The 19,136-nt window shown below is 43.2% G+C and overlaps 1 protein-coding gene across 1 annotated transcript; it reads left to right on the top strand.

Moving 5' to 3' along the window:
* The first annotated feature begins 1,116 nt into the window (after positions 1-1,116).
* On the top strand, positions 1,117-18,890 carry atp8b5b (ATPase phospholipid transporting 8B5b). Its single transcript, XM_086186918.1, has 28 exons — positions 1,117-1,329; positions 2,783-2,866; positions 3,352-3,410; positions 4,470-4,583; positions 4,810-4,908; positions 5,005-5,066; positions 5,166-5,238; positions 5,757-5,827; positions 6,199-6,281; positions 7,321-7,479; positions 8,749-8,837; positions 9,083-9,276; positions 9,359-9,567; positions 9,644-9,687; positions 9,768-9,933; positions 10,581-10,769; positions 11,029-11,144; positions 11,241-11,405; positions 12,108-12,219; positions 12,842-12,947; positions 13,268-13,418; positions 13,715-13,898; positions 13,985-14,208; positions 14,772-14,855; positions 14,952-15,197; positions 15,287-15,425; positions 15,685-15,815; positions 16,857-18,890. Exons 2-28 carry the CDS (start codon positions 2,812-2,814, stop codon positions 17,127-17,129), a joined length of 3,597 nt encoding a protein of 1,198 aa, XP_086043044.1. The 5' UTR covers positions 1,117-1,329; positions 2,783-2,811; the 3' UTR covers positions 17,130-18,890.
* Positions 18,891-19,136: the final 246 nt, after the last annotated feature.

Below are 19,136 nucleotides of genomic sequence, written 5' to 3'. Positions count from 1 at the left end.
GACTGTGTTATCCGGCGGAGCTGCTCCTGCTACGTCAGAACTGCCACGTCTGGCGCTCTCGGTTCCAACTCACTCGCTCTCCCAAATTCAGAAAGAAGGGGTTATCATGGTTATGAATTCTGAAAAATACAGCTTCAGTAAAGAAGAGAAGTACATTTCCTCAGAGAAAACGTGACTTTGAACCAGTTCAGGTTAATACGCCTTCATATGTAGACCGGCCTAATCCACCCTGGGCCGCCCTGGTCAAACGTTTGGAAGAATTTCATGCCAGCCTGACATGTTTCTTTAGTCATGAAGGTAAACTTTACAGATGGAAATCTTTATTTTCCGTCGTTCAGAACGGGCGTCGCTGAAATGAGCACCAATACGATCCAAATATGACCCGCAGAGTTCAGTAAGCACAATGTCTGCTCGCTGAGTGTGTTTAGTGACATCCAGGTCTGTTACTGCTCCTCACAGCTCTACACGTACAAGCTAAAGCTACACATGGGGTCAAAGGTCAAGACCACTATTAACTGCCCTAATTTTTTTATGCGTCTTTTTGTATCATCAATTTAGGAACTCAGTCAATAAGCTAATATGTTACTTTACCAGCCTTGGTTAATTTCAGGATTATTTTTTTCTCTTTATCTATTTTTGAGGTTTTTGTCTGCACTTGTGACTCAGAGCGCACACACACACACACGTCAACACATCACACACTAACTAATTTAGCAAGAGGGTCATGTTGAGGTCCCCTGGACGACACAGCGTCCCTTTGTTTTCCAGCTCAGGTATTAAATTCCGGGTCTGAGCGCCACGATGTCGTGAGGTCACAATAATCGAGCCTTTGGCCGGTCAGAAGAATGCTGCTGCCTCCCGTCTGCTTCCTGTTCACTGCACCTGTCCAGGACCATTTGAAAATGAGAGGAAGCCGAATCCTCAGTGTGATCATGTGCGCCCATCTCAGGGTGTGTTACATACCTGACCGCCCTGGTCACAACTTTGAACGTTGGCCCTGATTGGTGGAAACACTCACCTGTGCTGTTGTTTTACTGCCCGGCTCACCATCCAGGTCCAAAGATCGCTGCACTGTTTGCTCAAGTCCTGAGCTGTTAGACGCAGGGAGATCCCAGCTTGTTCTGCGTGAACCTGAAACCTCTGTCACCACTGCACCTCCTCCTCCACCCTGTGGGTCTTTCATCCAGCTGGGGGCCCCTGTTGAAGCCCCTTTCTTCAGTATGGGACTGTAAGGTATCTTCCCATCTAAAGAAGCAAAGGACGGACTGAAGCTTTGCCTTTTCTCCTCATGTACCTGCATATGCGCAAAAGAAGCCACTTTTGTTTGAGGTAAGTAAATCATTCTCTCTCTCATCCTCAAAAATGGACAGTAGACATTTTTTTTAAATGCAAAGGAATACCTGACCAATCAAACGTCAGGCCTCGTGAGCGTCAGGAGAGATAGCGAGGTGGAACAGGCTCAATAAAGCTGTCTTTGTTAGTTTGGAGCTAAACTGCGCGAGTGTGCTGCAGATCATGTCAATCATGAGCCAGTACTTCCTTTCATAATTAGTCCAATTTACATATTTCAGCCTAAGAATCAGCTGCTGCTCCGACTCCGAGTCCTTCTGCTCCATTACTGACACCTCTCCCCCCTACAGGATGAATACAAACCTGGATTACCACCCCTCTGATGTGGGCTGGTGCACCTGAACGTACCACCGGCGAGCGAGTCAAATGTCCACCGTCATATCAATGTAGATAATCTTTGTGGTTATGGATTATCAGTTATGGATGTGACTCCGGTGCAAAGGGTTGATCGGGGAGCGGCTCCATGCTTCAACAGCAGCTCAGATAAAGTCTGGATCAGTTTATAATTCCAGGGGCCGCCAGGTTTATTTACCCCCGATCTGATTGATACCTGTATTTTCCTAGATATCAACTGGGCTTCACTTAAAGTAATTTTGTTATTAAATGTTATCCAATTTCTAATGCATGACAATCACATGGATCTGCACAAGAAGAAAAATACCTCACAGCCTTAGCTGCTCCTCTTTAGCTGCTCATCTGATGACCCATGGCTGGATTTGGCCTTCCTGATCCGTTATGATGAGAAAACGATGAAAAATAAAGGATGAATGGGCTTTTCAAAATATTTGGAAATGAATGAACTTGCTATTCAGTGCGTACAAAATGTAAAGATCATATGAACTTGTTTTTTGTCCTGATAATATCAAAACAAATCACGATCAGAACTTGTTCTTAACAGTTATGAAATATCGGATGTCAGCATATAGAGAAGACGGTGATTGATCAATGGTGAGAATAAGTATTGATGAATCTATTGATTGTTGTGGGGCACAAGTCGTGATGTCACCATCAGATGTTTCTAAATGCACAGAAATGTCCAGCCGTGTGCTTGTGAGGGCAAACGAGAGCGCGACAGGTAGGATGTCTCCCTCCATTTTGTTTGTCTGGCGCGACACAAGTGACACAGAAAAGAGTGCGGTTGTGGTTTAGCTCTTTGAAGTTTACAGTTGATTGAATGAGAATAGGGATGGAGCGTATTGATGAGCACTCGCATGGTGCAGGATCAGTTAGAGGACCCTTAAGTCCACTGCTCACATCAAGACTCTCTCCTTCCTGGACTGTGTTTGTTTCCACTTCTGTGTTTCAGCAGATGTGGCGCCTCGTATCTCTGCATAAATAAACAGTTTCCTCTTTCAGCCTCTATCTCGGTCTAATCGAACAACAAAGGAAATCCACACCAACCCTGTGATAAACCCCTTTTCCTGCCCTGCAGGTGTGAAACATGGAGACTCTGAGCTGAAGATGGGATCCCTGGTGTCATATGTGGGTCAGCTGTGGGGGGGCCAGCAGACGGAAGGTGAGATGGTTGTGAGGCTGCAGTGTACTTTTGAAGTGACGCAGACAGTTTAAGGGTGCCAAGGCGGTGCAGTGGTCAGCACTGTGGCCTCACAGCAAGAAGGTTCCAGGTTCCAGTCCCGGCTCCAGCACAGGATCTTCCTGTTTGAGTCTCCATGTTCTCCCCGTGTCTGTGTGGGTTCTCTCTGGTACTCCAGCTTCCTCCCACAGTCCAAAGACATCAAGAGGGGACGAGGCTGATTGACACTCTAAATTGACCGTAGGTGTGACTGTGAGTGTGAATGGTTGTCTGTCTCTATGTGTTGGTCCTGTGATGGACTGGTGACCTGTCCAGGGTGAACCCCGCCTCTCACCTGTAGGCTGCTGGGATAGGCTCCACCCCCTGACCCTTAACAGGATAAGCAGTAGAAAATGGAAGTGGACAGACAGTTCTAGTACTCATGCTGTATTAACCCTTACCTCCCCCTTTTATTTCTTCACCCACAGAGCAGGAGAGAAAGTTACGAGCCAACGATCGACCTTTCAACCTGTCATACCACTACACTGTACGTATTGTTCGCTTGTAGTATTCCAGAGGTGGGAAGTAATAAATACTTCATTACAGTGACCTGTTACAGTTTTCCAACATTTGTACTTGCCTGGAGTTCTTGTCTTTCTGATAACTTTTTACTTTTACTCCCTACATTGCATTACTAATATCAGAGTTCACCACAATTTCAAATCAGAACTTTACAACTTTGAATGAAAATGTGTGTCATCATCATTGTGTGTCTTCCTAACATCAAGTTTTATACACACTGGACAGGGAAGGACATTTACAATTGGAAAAGATGATTCCTTGTTGCATCCATCAGCGCGTGACAGTCAGCTACACCTAAACCTCCCTGTTCAAAGGGACGCAACAATTTTTTGGGAAATACACATATTTTCCATCTTGTCCACAGCCAGAAAAGAAGATAGATCCACTTCTCTCCTCTGTGCTGTCTTATAGAGCTAATTAGCTTAGCACGATGAATGGAAATAAATGGGAGGTGTTAGCATACCCTTGTCAAAAAGCTAACAAATCATAGTAGAAATTGATTAATAGTTGAAGTTGTTCTTGCAGTCATTACCTTAACATTTTGTTTTATTGGTTGATTTATTTTGAAGTGCTGCATCAAATCACTGCGCCCGGTCAGGAAAGTAGTTCCGGCAATGTGTGTGAGTCTAAAATTACAGTCTCATAATTTTGAATTGTTATTTCATGATAGGCATTATATCAATTCTGGCAAACACCGCAAGAGCACATGATGACATTTTACAGAGGCATGCTAACACTTCCCATTCACTACCATTCATTATGCTAAGCTAACTAACGGACTGCAGGTCACCTTGGGTCAGAGGTTCTCAGTAGACTTGTAATATTCCCCAGAGTCATTTTGTACACATGTGACTTCTATTTAACTGAAGACCTTGTGTACTTTTGTACCTCTGATGTATTGGACTCAGACCTTTTTCCACCCTGTTGCTGGGTCTGGCGTACCTGCTGTGTTAACACCTCTTATGTGTGTGTGTGTGTGTGTGTCTATTAACTAATATTTATCTGTCACGTCACTCTACTTCAGAATAATGCCATCAAGACCTCCAAATACAACATTTTCACCTTTCTGCCACTTAACCTGTTTGAGCAGTTCCAGAGGCTGGCCAACGGCTACTTCCTCTTCCTCTTTGTCCTTCAGGTAGACATTTTTCTTCCTTTTTTTTTTCAGAAAAATGAAGGACAAATATTTTGACCTTTGACCTGTTTTTAACGCTTCCAGTATATCCAGTATATTTTGTGTAAATGATACATCATTCATAAGAGTGTGTGTGTGTGTGTGTGTGTGTGTGTGTGTGTGTGTGTGTGTGTGTGTGTGTGTGTGTGTGTGTGTGTGTGTGTGTGTGTGTGTGTGTGTGTGTTGACAGCTAATCCCAGAGATCTCCTCGCTCTCCTGGTTCACCACAGCTGTCCCTCTGATTCTGGTTCTGTCCATAACAGCTGTCAAAGACGCCAGCGATGACATAGTGAGCTGAAATTACAGTACCATGATCTTAATAGCCCTCATTTATGTGAGAACAGAACACAAGCAGCATTAATATTCTTGTATGATTTATGAGTAGAACAGACACAAGAGCGACAATCAAGTGAATAACCGAAGAGTGGACGTCCTAATCGACGGCGAGTGAGTCACATGATCTCCGTATAGATTGTCATTTACTGATTTCCTGAAACTCAAACCTATCGATCTGTGCTGTTTCATGTTTATTTTTCTCTCTGTTAGACTACGGAGTGAAAAATGGATGAATGTTCAAGTTGGAGACATCATCAAACTGGAGAACAACCAGTTTGTCACAGTAAGACCATGCAATGCAACACGACAATACAGAAGAGAAGGGTTTCATTTATTTTCAGTGTGACTTTGCACACTTTGATGCCTCTTTGTGATAAGAGCTGAGCATTAATTAAATTGGTCTTATCAGTGTTTCTCAACCAGTGGGTTGGGGCACATGGGTGGGCCGTGAGGGTGCTGTAATGGGTCATGAAATGTTTTCAAGCTCACATTTTGGGAGGGAATTTCTTTCGAAGTGAAGACCATATACATCTAAAAATTCCAAATTCAAATTGAAAAAATTCATTATGGGTTCTGTAAATATCCTACTTCAAACTTCATTAATTTTAGATGTTAAGTTTGTAAAGCTAACAGCTAATAGCCTGTATTACTGGGAATTATGGAACAGCTCTTTAAGTGCACGCCCATAAAACTTGGTCCTTTTAATTGTATATATTGAATTCCAGGGCTCCAACCTGTGTAACAGTGACTAGTCTGATATCATCTGGACCTTCAGCTGTATAAGAGAGTGTGTTTCCATAGGCAGACCTTCTGTTGCTGTCCAGCAGTGAGCCGCTCAATCTGGTCTACGTAGAAACAGCAGAATTAGACGGGTATGTTAAGTTTCTATTTTGCGTTGTGATGGAAGCGCTTCCTCCTCTGTGTGAGTGTGTGTACCCACACCTTTGCGAGTCTTTTCATTGATATAATACATTCCCTAGCCCCTCACCCTAACCCTAACCATCTCAACCTGACCCTCACCTTGAGGACCGGCTAAAATGTCCTCACTCTGTTGGTTAAATACATATTCTAGTCCTCCATAGGTAACAAGTAAAAGAACAAGGTGTGTGTGTGTGTGTGTGTGTGTGTGTGTCAGTGTGTGTGTGTCAGTGTGTGTGTGTGTGCGTGCGTGCGTGCGTGCAGCTGACAGCTAATGTCTATGACGGTCTTGGATTTCCCTGAATGTCCTCCCGGTCTCCCCCAGTGAAACCAATCTGAAAGTGAAACAGGCTTTGACTGTAACTGGAGAGATGGGCGACAGCATCCAGGCACTGGCTCACTTCAGTGGTGAGATATTGAGATTTCTGTGAAAATAAATAATTTATATAACAATTCAAAATAGGCAATTCAAAACAACAGGGTATGGAAAACTGAAATTTCCAAAAGAAAAAAAATCTATTTCTTCCTTGTGATATCCTCCAATAACATGTCTACATACATATTTTAAGATAAATATGCTGATTTTTACTTAAATGTACTCTTCATTCAAAAATTTGCAGATTGGAATTTGTTAAATCAACAGAAATCAAAGGTTTTTTTTTTAACTCTGAAACGTGAACTGTTAGCATTTCTTTTTAAAACAATGCTTTTCCAACAGCAAATACGACTGATTCGTTTTCTCACAATATGTCAGGTGTTATCAGACTATCGATTCAAATCCTTCTATGAGTTTTTTTAAAGAATAAAAAAAACGTTTGCCAACGAGTGGCTGAACGAGACTTCAGAGGCTGAGCGGACATTGAACGTCGTCACGCTGAAAACAGACGTTTATGGTGACGTTGACGTCTGTGCTGTAGTTCATTCACAGCATAACAGCGCCTCTCTTCTTATATTGTTTGCAGTTATGTATCAAAAACCATCTGACCGCTGAGTGTGTTGTCTGTAATAATCCCAACTCCAGTGTCAAAGTTCCAGGTTGTTTTACAAAAACACACCGTCCCTGCTGCGCTCTACGAGCGACGGCTCACCGACACTAAAAAACAAGTCTTACCAGGAATATTTCTTTGATAAAATAAAATCTCAACCAAAAATGACACTGATTTTTTTTTGTTGCTTATAATTAGTAAAATAATTTGTCAGTGTAATAAACCTTGTTGAATCGATACAGTACTGTCTAGAAACAAGCGCCTTTTCCTGCTGAGACGTCAGCCCGCTTGTCCAGTGACTCTGTCACCATTAAGACTTCTGGACTATAAATCAGACAAATGCTCTCAGCATGACCTGTTTTGTTTGCAGTTCACTGCTTGGATGTTTACCTGAACTATTAACCTCCATCTGTCCCTCCTGGTACCAGCCGTTGACCCCGCCTGACCTCTGTGTCCCTCAGGTGAAGTGGTATGTGAGCCTCCCAACAACCGTCTGGACAAATTTAAAGGGAAACTAACTCTGAGCGGACAAACGTACGCGTTGGACAACGATAAAGTGCTTCTCCGTGGATGCACCCTGAGGAACACAGAGTGGTGCTTCGGCCTGGTTGTGTTTGGAGGTAAACTCCGACCAGCTTTGTGTTACTGTGTCGTATGATTACTCACCGGGAATAGAAACATCCAGTTCCTTCCAGCATTCTCAGAATTATCATCTATTTGTCTGTAAATTGTGTTATATTGACAAAGATTTTGAAGTAGTAATTGAGAAGAAGTGTCAGTTTCTCATTGACCACTATATTCCTTTTTTTCCAAGTTATCTCCGTTGGCCATTAGAAATAATGCAGCTTTGCCCCTACTTTTCGATATATCACATCTATATACTGTATATCTATCTATCTATCTATCTATCATCTATCATCTATCATCTATCTATCTATCTATCTATCTATCTATCTATCTATCTATCTATCTATCTATATACATATATTATAACTGTATATATTAAAGGCAAGTACTAATATTTGCATTTAATAAATGGGGTTTAATGTGCAGTATATATTGGCCAATGTGCACGTATGACAAAAATGGATACATGTTTTATCGCCTTCTTAAAAACTTCAAGCCGTCTGTTTGTGTCTGCTCATGGCAAGTGAGCTCTGCTGTAGAAACGCTGAAAATATTCCTGAGATGTACAAGTCAAAGAAGTTATAACTATGATGAATGCAACTGAGTGCATAATTAGTATCCCATTTCCTGTATCCCATAGAGCACTTCCTGTTTGGTGCAACTGTCACCTAGCATGAACAAGTTAAAGCAAATGAGCTAGCCAGTCACGCTCCTTCACCCTCGTCCTCTGGTTTATTCATTTTTAGTTCAAGTCTGAAGTATAAAGCATAGCTGGATAAAGAAGACATGTATCATAACATCCCAGAGTTTGTAAACAGATGTCCTCCACAGTTTTGCTAGTTAGCGTTGAGCTAACACTACATGCTTAGCGTTTGATTCACCAGGAAGTATATAGGGGGGAAAAAAACAACTTTCTGTGTATTCAAGGCACCAACTTATACTTTTTAGGCGAAGCACTGCTTTCACTGAAACCAAACAGAAATGGAGCTACTTTGATATATCATATAGTTCAATGTTTAAAAATGTTGCATGGGTGGACAAATATCTTATACACATTGAGTGCCGCTTTGCTTATAATCTCCATTTAACTCTAGCTAGCAATCATCTGCCTACACACTCTTGTTTGTTCAACAGTTACTGACACTGTGTATTCAAAGTAAATTTCAATTATTATGTAGAATACATGAGGAGGAGGGGGAGGACTTTTCCCTCCCTCCTTCCCTTCCCTCCCGTCTCAGTTGATAGCATGTAATCATTCCCAGGTCCTGACACCAAGCTGATGCAAAACAGTGGAAAGACGACATTCAAGCGAACGAGCATCGACCACCTCATGAATGTCTTGGTGTTGTGTGTGAGTTTAAAGTTCATGCACCCTGACAGACAGACAGACAGACACACACACACACACACACACACACACACTTGCACAGGTTAACACTGGGCCTCAAAATGTGTTTGCATCTTCTGGGAGATTGTACATTCAACTCACTCACTGACTAATTTGACCATTTCTTCAAAAACAGAGGGTCATTGGTACATTTTACCATGTGTGAAACATAATTTTGTGTGTTTTTTATGCTAATGATATATTTCTAGATCTTTGGATTCCTGGTGTGTATGTGCTCCGTTCTGGCCATTGGTAATGCAATCTGGGAGGTGAGGGAGGGCTCAGTGTTCACCGCGTTCCTCCCTCGAGAGCCTGGCGTCAACGCAGGTCTCTCCGCTTTCCTCTCCTTCTGGTCCTACGTCATCATCCTCAACACGGTGGTGCCCATCTCTCTCTACGTCAGGTGTGTGTTTAGATCAGATCATGACAGGTTTTGTGACAAGTTAAGAGCCTTGTTGAGTTAAACCTCACTCTTGTGATGCCAGCGTGGAGATCATCCGTCTGGGGAACAGCTTCTACATAGACTGGGACAGGAAGATGTACTACCCCAAGAGCGACACTCCCGCCCAGGCCAGGACCACCACACTCAACGAGGAGCTGGGCCAGATCAAATATATCTTCAGCGACAAGACTGGCACGTTAACTCAGAACATCATGACTTTCAACAAGTGCTCCATCAATGGAAAAGCTTATGGTGAGGAGCTTTGATGATGTCAGATCCACAGCCGACGCATCCACATTGACAAAAGGATAATTTCTCTGTTATTCAGGGGAGCTACTTGATTTCTCTGGACAAAGGATGGAAATAACAGAGGTGAGATGAGAAAACTGGGATCGTATGTTAACTGTGAATTTCAAGTTCTACTCAGCTCCTCTGCTGCTTCCTCTCTGCAGAAGACCCAGAAGGTGGACTTCTCCTGGAACAAGCTGGCTGATCCCAAGTTCATTTTTCATGACCACAGTCTGGTGGAGACGTTGAGAGAGGGAAACCCAGAGGCGCAGGCCTTCTTTCGCTTGCTGGCTCTGTGCCACACTGTCATGCCCGAGGAGAAGAAAGAGGGTAAATGTACCACTATGTTTTTGTTACTGTGTGGAAAGTAGCTGCAAGGGCGGGTAAATGGCGTGAAACCCCAAAGCCAATGACTCCCAATCTGGAGTACGCGTGGGTCAAGCAGAGCAGCAAAGTCCTCCATTAAAAATTAAACAGTATTAATTTTCCTGCCTGCATTCCTCAAAGTCCTGCTCCTTCCCGTCCTCTGACTGGCTCTGGCCCTGATCGATCTCACTGTGTTTTCCAGCGATGCCGGGTTTGTTGCATATCCGAGCCTGGAAGTGCACATGAACAACCTGCAAAGTCAGGTGTCTGAACTCCATTTTGAACTTAAGCGATGTGGCTCCACACCTAGAGAGCAGCAGAAACTTTCATCAGCTCTGGGGCCTTCCAGTTCCACGTCCAATGGAACTTGCATTAACTTTAGCGGTGCAAGCCTAGCCATTAGTGACGCTAGCAACACCTGTGGAGGTAATGGGGGGACACAGCAGGAATGTTTCATGAGGTACAGGACTACAAAAAGTTTGGGAGCCAGTGTCGTAGAGTAATACCGATACATTTTTTTCCTATTTTTTACCCATTTTCATTGAGGATATCTTATCTTTCATTGTTCTTTTCCTTCATTTCTATCTGTATCATCTTTTTTTTCCTGGCAGGGGAGCTCTACTATCAGGCTCAGTCTCCTGATGAGGGCGCTCTGGTGACCGCAGCCAGAAACTTTGGCTTTGTCTTCCGCTCACGCACACCAGAGTCTATCACAGTGGTGGAGATGGGCGGAAAAGTCACCTACGACCTTCTGGCTGTTCTGGACTTCAATAATGTACGCAAGAGGATGTCGGTCATAGGTGAGAGAAAGTTGTGGTATTCTGTTTTATTCAGTTGAGATTAAATCATTTTAGGACCTTCGAGAGGCTATATTTTTGGCTTGACCTCATGCTGAGTAGCTCTAGTAACAATTACCATTACCAGTGGATTAAAGGATTCTCTGAAACTGTCTTTTTCAAGTTCCTTCATCTGCCGGCAAGATGTATCGTAGGAGTTCATGATCTTCACAACATCTCAGTGAACTTTGTGTCACTAAAATACTTTCATGATGATTTCCAGTGCGCAGCCCTGAAGGTAAGCTGACGCTATTCTGCAAAGGAGCCGACACCATCATCTACGAGAGGCTGCACCCGTCCTGTAACAAACTGATGGATGTTACCACAGGACACCTGAATGTGAGTGACGTTTTTCCTAAAACTGTAAATGAGTAAAAACTGAGATTTGTGTTGTTGTTGTTTTTTTAAGTGCATTAAACCGTCCATCTGAAACAGGAATATGCAGGCGACGGCCTCCGCACCCTGGTGCTGGCTTACAAAGATTTGGAGGAGCACTATATGAACGAGTGGATGCAGCGCCACCATGAGGCCAGTGTTGCCATGGAGGGACGAGAAGAGAAACTTGATGAACTTTATGAAGAAATAGAAAAAGACCTGATGGTTGGTTTACCTGCTGGATAATTCAACACATTCCTTGATAATTTGAATCGACTTGGTTGTTTCATTGTTTGCTTGGTTGTTTGTATTCTTAGTCTGTGTAGATTTGGATTGGCTTGGTATCCTGCAGCATCACGTACAGCTTGAGTCAAGCTCCATGTGCACATTCAGACGTTTAGGACCTGCAAATTTGTTGATTGACTTGAAAACCCATTCATTTCCTACAGAAACCTCCCTGATCTCTGATGTTGTTGTGAAACTCCTTCTGTTTATTTTTTGTCCGTTATTTGCCTTGAATATGCTGGGGAGTTGGGATCGACCCTGGGCAGTTGACTAGCGAAAAACAAGCTATGAGGCTACGACTGAGCTAACAGGCTACTGCTATTTCTGAAAAGTTCCATGCAGATATGCCACACGCAGTAGGTAGTGAAAAGAACTTCTCGACCAAAGCTAACCAGTGAATCTTTCTGTAGCCTTCCTATGTGTATTTTACAAAATAACTGACACCAGATGATTGGATGTGGACACAAGGCATCGTGCTGTGATCACGACAAACTACAAAACTCAGTCCCACACCAGAAAAGACTTAATATGCAGGGTCACGTTCCAGTTAAACCAGCATTACCTTGAAATGTGCAGAGATTTTTTTTGGCTGTAGCTATAGAATGATACTGGCTATTTCCTCTTAATATAACCACCTTGTAGCTGCTAGGAGCAACAGCTGTTGAGGACAAGCTGCAGGACGGTGTGCCACAGACCATTGAGCAACTGGCTAAAGCTGACATCAAAATCTGGGTGTTGACTGGGGATAAACAGGGTTGGTATCCATAAATTTCCATTAACATCCCACATTTCCAAATGAGCTTTTTTTGTTGTTTTTTTTACCAACATATGACATGTGCTGGAGTTTTGATGTGTTTGCATGTTTGTAGGTTCCATTTTGACAATAGTGAGCGATAAATTTGGAAAGAAATTGTTGGTCCAGAAAACTGCTTTTATTAAACAGAATTTATTCACAAAATACTCAAAGTTGCATAATACAGTAATAGCGTTAGCAAAACTATTACAATCCTTGGCTAGAGGTGAGTTTGTCTGTCCAGGACAGAACAGTTGAACATCCACTTTCTTTGTCTTAAAGTCAGTGGGATTTTCTGAGTGGGTTAAATTTGTTGTAATTTGGTTTTTGGTCGCAAGACCCATGGCGGTGTTACATTCAAGGTTTGCCTAAAAAAAAGAAGAAGCCATCTTTGTGTCTCTCTATTATCATCAAATTAAGTCAAAGTGCCAGCTGTTTAATTCAAAATGCAGTCTACCAATCACATCTCTGCATGCAAAGTCAACAAATGATGAGAAATGATGTTGCTAGTTGGTTAACAAGCTTACACATAGACCCTTTAAATGCAATCCCTGTGATTGTAAATGTTGGCGTGTTGAAACAGAGACAGCGGAGAACATCGGCTATTCCTGCAACATGCTGAGGGAGGAGATGAAGGAGGTGTTCATTGTGGCAGCGAACACAATAGAAGGAGTCAGAGAGGAGCTACAGTAAGTTACTTTAATCAAATAAGTCCTGGTGTAGTTACCAGAGGAGCGTTGGTTCGCTGGGGGTTTCTTTGCCACTTCTTCTTTTTGCATGATGCCGTTTTCAAAGTCCCTCTCACTCTGTGAAACAGCAGTGCAAGTTTTTTTTTTTCTACATTGTTCACGTTTTGAAAAGGGTCATTAGATGCTTTGTTCATATTCAGAATTTCATCATTTTGTGTTAAATCATTTTTCTATCTAACTTTTTGAAAAAAAAACAGTTTCTTGAAAGATTTCAGATCTGTTTTATGAACTCTTCCATCCATCCACACTTGTGTTTATAGGAATGCGAGACGGAAAATGTGCCCGGATGCAGCAGAGGAAGCAGCTGTGATCAAAGCTCGTGCAGGTCTGTTTTGGCTTCAGACGACAGAGACTGTGCAGGACGAGACAGTGGATGGAGACTATGCCCTGATTATCAATGGACACAGTCTGGTAAGATCACTTTATCTGGCAAATCATGATTTCTACTAGCTGCTGAATCGAGAAAGACAATGTTCCACCTTCTCTGGTTTCCACAAGAACCAGAAATGATCACACTGGACATGATGGTTACATTTTGCTGCAAACAAAACAGTTGAACAGTCTTTTAACTGTGTCCTCCTTGCGGTGCAGTGATGACATTAAGACAATTTTTTGGGTGTATTTGGAGGGAGGTTTTGCTCAGGGACATAAATCAAAATGTCAGGTTTTCTAAAATCCTGAATACAATTTTCATCTTGCATCTGCAGGCATTTGCACTGGAGGAGGGCCTGCAGTTGGAACTGTTGAGGACGGCGTGTATGTGTCAGACGGTGATTTGCTGCAGGGTCACACCGCTGCAGAAAGCCCAAGTGGTTGAGCTGGTCAAGAAGTACAAGCAGGCTGTCACTCTGGCCATAGGGGACGGAGCCAACGATGTCAGCATGATCAAGGGTGAGCCTGTTCTACTCTGACGCTGGTTGCTTCTTTTCCCTCTGAAAAAAAACCTCTAAATGTTTCTTCTCCTGTTGATGCCTCAGCTGCTCATATTGGTGTAGGCATCAGCGGCCAGGAGGGCATGCAGGCGGTTCTCTCAAGCGACTACTCCTTCGCCCAGTTCCGTTACCTTCAGCGCCTCCTGCTGGTGCACGGTCGTTGGTCCTACCTTCGCATGTGCAAGTTCTTACGATATTTCTTTTACAAGAACTTCACCTTCACCTTCGTGCACTTCTGGTACGCCTTCTTCTGCGGCTTCTCTGCACAGGTAAGAATACAAATGTTGCTGCTCTGATGAGTGAAGGGTGGGTAGCAGGAAGAACACCCACCTGTACAGATACACATTAACAATGGCGCGTTTGGAATTTATAAACTGCAGTAATGAAGTTTTAGCATCTTGCTACGATGTTGAATACATCATACATTATTAATGCTTCATGATGTGTCGCTAAGTGCCGCGCTACACGCTAGCGATTTAAAAACTACATTGTTTCCTGTAAATGTATCCAAACTACAAAAGAACATTCTCAACACACAAAAACTCCAAAAATCAAAGTATGAGTTGAGAGTAGTTCTGTATTTACAGGTACACTTTTGAAGAATATTCCAAAGCAGGTACATTTATGATCTCAAAAGTACAATATTGGCCTTCAAGAGGCCTGAAGAACAACTTTTGGTTAACAGAAAGGTTGCGAACTCAACTGAAGGGAACACAGCTGTCTTTCAGAAGGGTGCAACCATTTGAACTGTTTCTGCAGAGCTTTATGTACAATACAAGCTGTTCATATGTTCATGCTGTGTGTGTCGTCTTGTTGCTGTTCTTGCTAACAGACTGTATACGACGAGTGGTTCATCACCTTGTACAACCTGGTTTACACAGCTCTCCCGGTCCTCGGCATGAGCCTCTTCGACCAGGTTTGCACTCATGAGAAAATCAGCTGTGACTCTGAAACTACTCAGCAGGTTCATTCCTTCACCCTGGCGTCTGCGTTCTGCCTTTGGCTCCTGCAGGATGTGAACGACCGCTGGAGTTTCCAGTACCCTCAGCTCTACTCTCCAGGTCCCCTCAACCGCTACTTCAACAAGAAGGCCTTCGTCCTTTGCATGCTTCACAGCTACTACAGCTCCCTCATCCTCTTCTTCATTCCCTGGGCCGCCATGTACGACACGGTGCGGGACGATGGCAAAGACATCGCAGACTATCAATCCTTCGCTTTACTGGCTCAAACATGTCTGCTCATCGTGATGAACATACAGGTGAGGAGAGGAGGAGCACAAGCCGCTAAAAGCCGTTTGAACAGTAGAAATCCCCTAATGACACACCGCACCTCAAACGAATGTTGCAGCTGTGTCTGGACACCCACTACTGGACAGCAGTCAACCATTTCTTTGTGTGGGGAAGCCTGGCTGCGTATTTCGCCATAACATTCACCATGTACAGCAACGGCATGTTCCTCATCTTCACCTCCTCTTTCCCCTTCATCGGTGAGCAAATACGCCTTGTTTAACAAGGTCGAGTCTTGGCAGATACTTCTTCTCTGTTCCTGTTAACTTCACAGAGCTTCCATGCTCTCTAATCTGAATTTTGAATGCATCCATAATGTAGGGAATCGGTTTGCAGATAATCTTGAGTGTGTTTGAATTTCAGTCGGTTGAATATGCGGTCACTGAAGGCTCAATGTTCACAGGCCGTGTGGTAATAAACTCTATTAACGTGAGCCTCTGTGGGTTCTGGGGTCTCCAGGCACGGCCAGGAACTCTCTGAACCAGCCCAACGTTTGGCTCACCATCTTCCTCACGTTACTCCTCTGCATCCTGCCTGTGGTTGCGTACCGCTTCACCCTCATTCAGCTCTGGCCCACCATCAATGACAAGGTGGGCACACAACACAGATTATTAAACCCTCCAGTATATCATACACACACACACACACACACACTGTTCTCCTGGTTGGGTTACAGCAGTTCTAATCCAACATCAGACGGTTCCTTGATTCAAACTACAGATGAAAATGCCAAAACTCTCAACCTTGCACTTAAAACCAACAAAATATCGGCATCAGTTGATACAACTTGACATCGTGACTGGATTTTGGTTTGTTTAAAAACTGTTGAAAACAAACAAAATATCAATGTCAGCCTCTGTTTTATAAATGTTGTCCTTTTACTGAATATTAGTCCCCTGAAGTTGTAACCAACAATAAACCAACTGTAAATGTTTAAAATGTTGCTAGCCAGCTCAGAAAATGATGATGTGTTGGATACATAGGATTAAAGATTATGGGTAAGATTAACCAAACTGTAGTTTTAACATTCATAGTCCATCCATCCATCCATCATCATCTTCCGGTTATTCCTACATTAAGGGTCGTGGGGGGTGGAGCCTATCCCAGCGTCAACGGGTGAGAGGCGGGGTTCACCCTGGACAGGTCACCAGTCCATCACAGGACCAACACATAGAGACAGACAACCATTCACACTCACAGTCACACCTACGGTCAATTTAGAGTATCAATCAGCCTCGTCCTCTCTTGATGTCTTTGGACTGTGGGAGGAAGCTGGAGTACCAGAGAGAACCCACACAGACACAGGGAGAACATGGAGACTCCACACAGAAAGATCCCGTGCCCGAGCCGGGACTCGAACCCGGAACCTTCTTGCTGTGAGGCCACAGTGCTGACCACTGCACCACCGTGCAGCCACATTCAGAGTCATATTTGCATAATCAAACATCAGTTCCTGAAACTGGCATCAAAATATGGCTCCCATGTACTGAGTACGTTGTGATACATGTCAGAATGCTTGAATCTCTCATTCTAAAATAGATAAAACTGGAGGGATCCCTGAAGAAGTTGGTGCAGTACGTAGAACAGAACAAATGTACCCATGTCAAGACTGACACCCTCCTCCTCCCCAGGTCAGACATAAGGTACGGAAGGAGACGCTGCCGGCTCCTGTATCTCGCCGCCTGCCTACCAGACGAATCAGCACGCGGCGGTCTGGCTACGCCTTCTCGCACACCCAAGGCTATGGTGACCTGGTGACATCTCGAAGATTCTTGCTGAAACGTCAGCTAAAGAACCGAACGGTCTTGTTCACCCAAAGGGACTCTCCCCTGGCTCAGAATCAGCCTCAGCACTACCGCACCATCGCCGAGGACCCGGAGGAGCCACAGAGACTGGAGGACTAACGCAACTATTTATGAGAAGAAGTTCAGCTGGATGCTTCCCGGGCCAAACTCAAAACTTAAAACTGAGCCTGACTCAAAATAAATTTTGCTTTTAATGGAAGAACATTTGTACAACTGTGAAAACGGTGAACATGGGAGGACGTACTGCCTCAAGGAACCTCACAGGTGGTTCTTGCAGCTCAAGAGGTACAACTCCCATAAGCCTTTGCCTGACTGCTGTTTTCCAGAGCACACCAGGTTTTAGATGGATTTTCTACTCTCCAAACACACGTTTGCTTTGATTTAAGAATTGATTTGGATTGGCAACATAGCCTGTGTGATTAACAACAAAGAAGCTATCAAATTTATAGCTTTACCAAGTAAATGCAATGTAACAGAAACATGAACAGAGTGTAATGCAGGCTTTAAAACAGAAAATTGAAAAGCTTCTGGTAAGTTCTGAGAAAATAACAGTTTGATGACAAGCAGTGACAAACAATTGTATCAGTAAACTATTTCTTTTTTTTTAAACTTTGTCTGTTGTGATTTTTAGATTAGCTGGTTGTTACTATGGCTGATCGGGAGAAACTGGGTGACCACGCTGACTGCAGCATAAAGTTGCATTTTACACATTTCAACTCTATCATTGATATTTTTCTGTGAATTGTCTTTGGTAAGGATGTAATTCTGTGAGAGAATTAAAGTGATACTAAACCCCCAAAACTGTATTTTGCCTTTCAAGTACTCACCAATAGTTGTCTGGAGCTCACCTCCCGCATCACGTCTTTGTGCCTGCGCAGTGCAGAAAGAGCCGGCCACATATAATTAGGTTGAAGCTAATAGCGATTACAGCTAACAACAGCTACAGCGACAGAACAACTGTCCCAAAAATGTCCATTTACAAACTCAAGCGCATTGTCTGGAATAATCTGTGTTAGCTTGATCCAGCAAGATGCTCAGTAATCCATTAACACTTTGATTTGAGCTCAGAACAAACAAACAAACTAGCACTCCTGGTCAGAAGCACGTTAGCTGTAGCTAACCAACTTGTGCTTCTGCACTGGCTGGATAAAGAGGATTTGGATTATTCCACATGATGAGTTGAAGAGTTTGTAAACAGGAGTTTTGTTTTGTTGTAGCTGTCATTAGCTGTCTGTCGCCATTAGCTTCAAGCTAAATGTACGTGACTGGCTCTTTCTGCACTCCGGAGTCACAAAGAAGTGAAGGAGGGGGAAAAAAAAACATCAGCTCAAGATTCCTATTTGTGAGTACTTGACAGGCAAAGCACAACTTTTCTGTTCTTTAATGGGGATTTTATTTGATTAACTTATTTCACAGCGTTGACATAATTATTTACATGAGAATACATTGTTTTGTTCATGTTGTGGATTACTATCGCCCTGTTTTTTGTTTTTTTTAACTGTTCGGCCGTTAATGAGAGGTGGTGTGACTTGGGTTCCACGCAGTGACAATATTGCCACCACTAGGGGTCAGTGTCGTCCTCATAGAGCCAGTCAGGACAGTACAGGTGTCATTTAGAGGGGAGCACAAATCACTGAGAGCGATGAGTCAATTCCGCTTCTTCAGTCCATTTAATGATTTCTTTTCTTGCCACATTGAGATCTTTAAAGCTCATTAATAATTTGTTCAAGAAGGATTGAAACATGATTAATCTTTATTTATACATATCGCCATTTGTGTATGATAAAGTGATGAATTGTGATTTTCATACTGCTTTGACAAAAACTGCAAGATGTAAGATTTATTTAATGCATAAAGACAAGCTATTATCACAAAAACATAGCAGGCAAAAACATTGTACACGCTGTGAGTCATCCGGAGCTATAGAAGGTCAAAAGTGTACAGGATTGTTTTAAATATTTTAAAAGCTGACCTCCTTATGGAAACCTCAACTCAAACCGTCAGCAGATCTGTTTGCATTATGCATGCAGCCGTATTCAGTCTGTTTCTACCTACCCTGGTCTCATACGCTCTTCAGTCACACTCATTCTGTACATACCATAAACA

Source organism: Aulostomus chinensis, chromosome 19, assembly GCF_037954235.1.
Source record: "Aulostomus chinensis isolate RoL2024-O1b breed Wild chromosome 19, RoL_Achi_v1.0, whole genome shotgun sequence".
Classification (NCBI taxonomy): domain Eukaryota; kingdom Metazoa; phylum Chordata; class Actinopteri; order Syngnathiformes; family Aulostomidae; genus Aulostomus; species Aulostomus chinensis.
The sequence above is the reverse complement of the archived record's forward strand: the minus strand, read 5'-3'. Positions and strand labels throughout refer to the sequence as shown.

Excerpts from the sequence above, each read along its gene's own strand:
- atp8b5b (XM_086186918.1), top strand. The coding sequence starts at position 2,812 with ATGGGATCCCTGGTGTCATATGTGGGTCAGCTGTGGGGGGGCCAGCAG. Across the intron at positions 10,770-11,028 it reads CAAGAGGATGTCGGTCATAG|TGCGCAGCCCTGAAGGTAAG; the intron begins GTGAGAGAAAGT and ends GATGATTTCCAG. Across the intron at positions 12,220-12,841 it reads GTTGACTGGGGATAAACAGG|AGACAGCGGAGAACATCGGC; the intron begins GTTGGTATCCAT and ends GTGTTGAAACAG.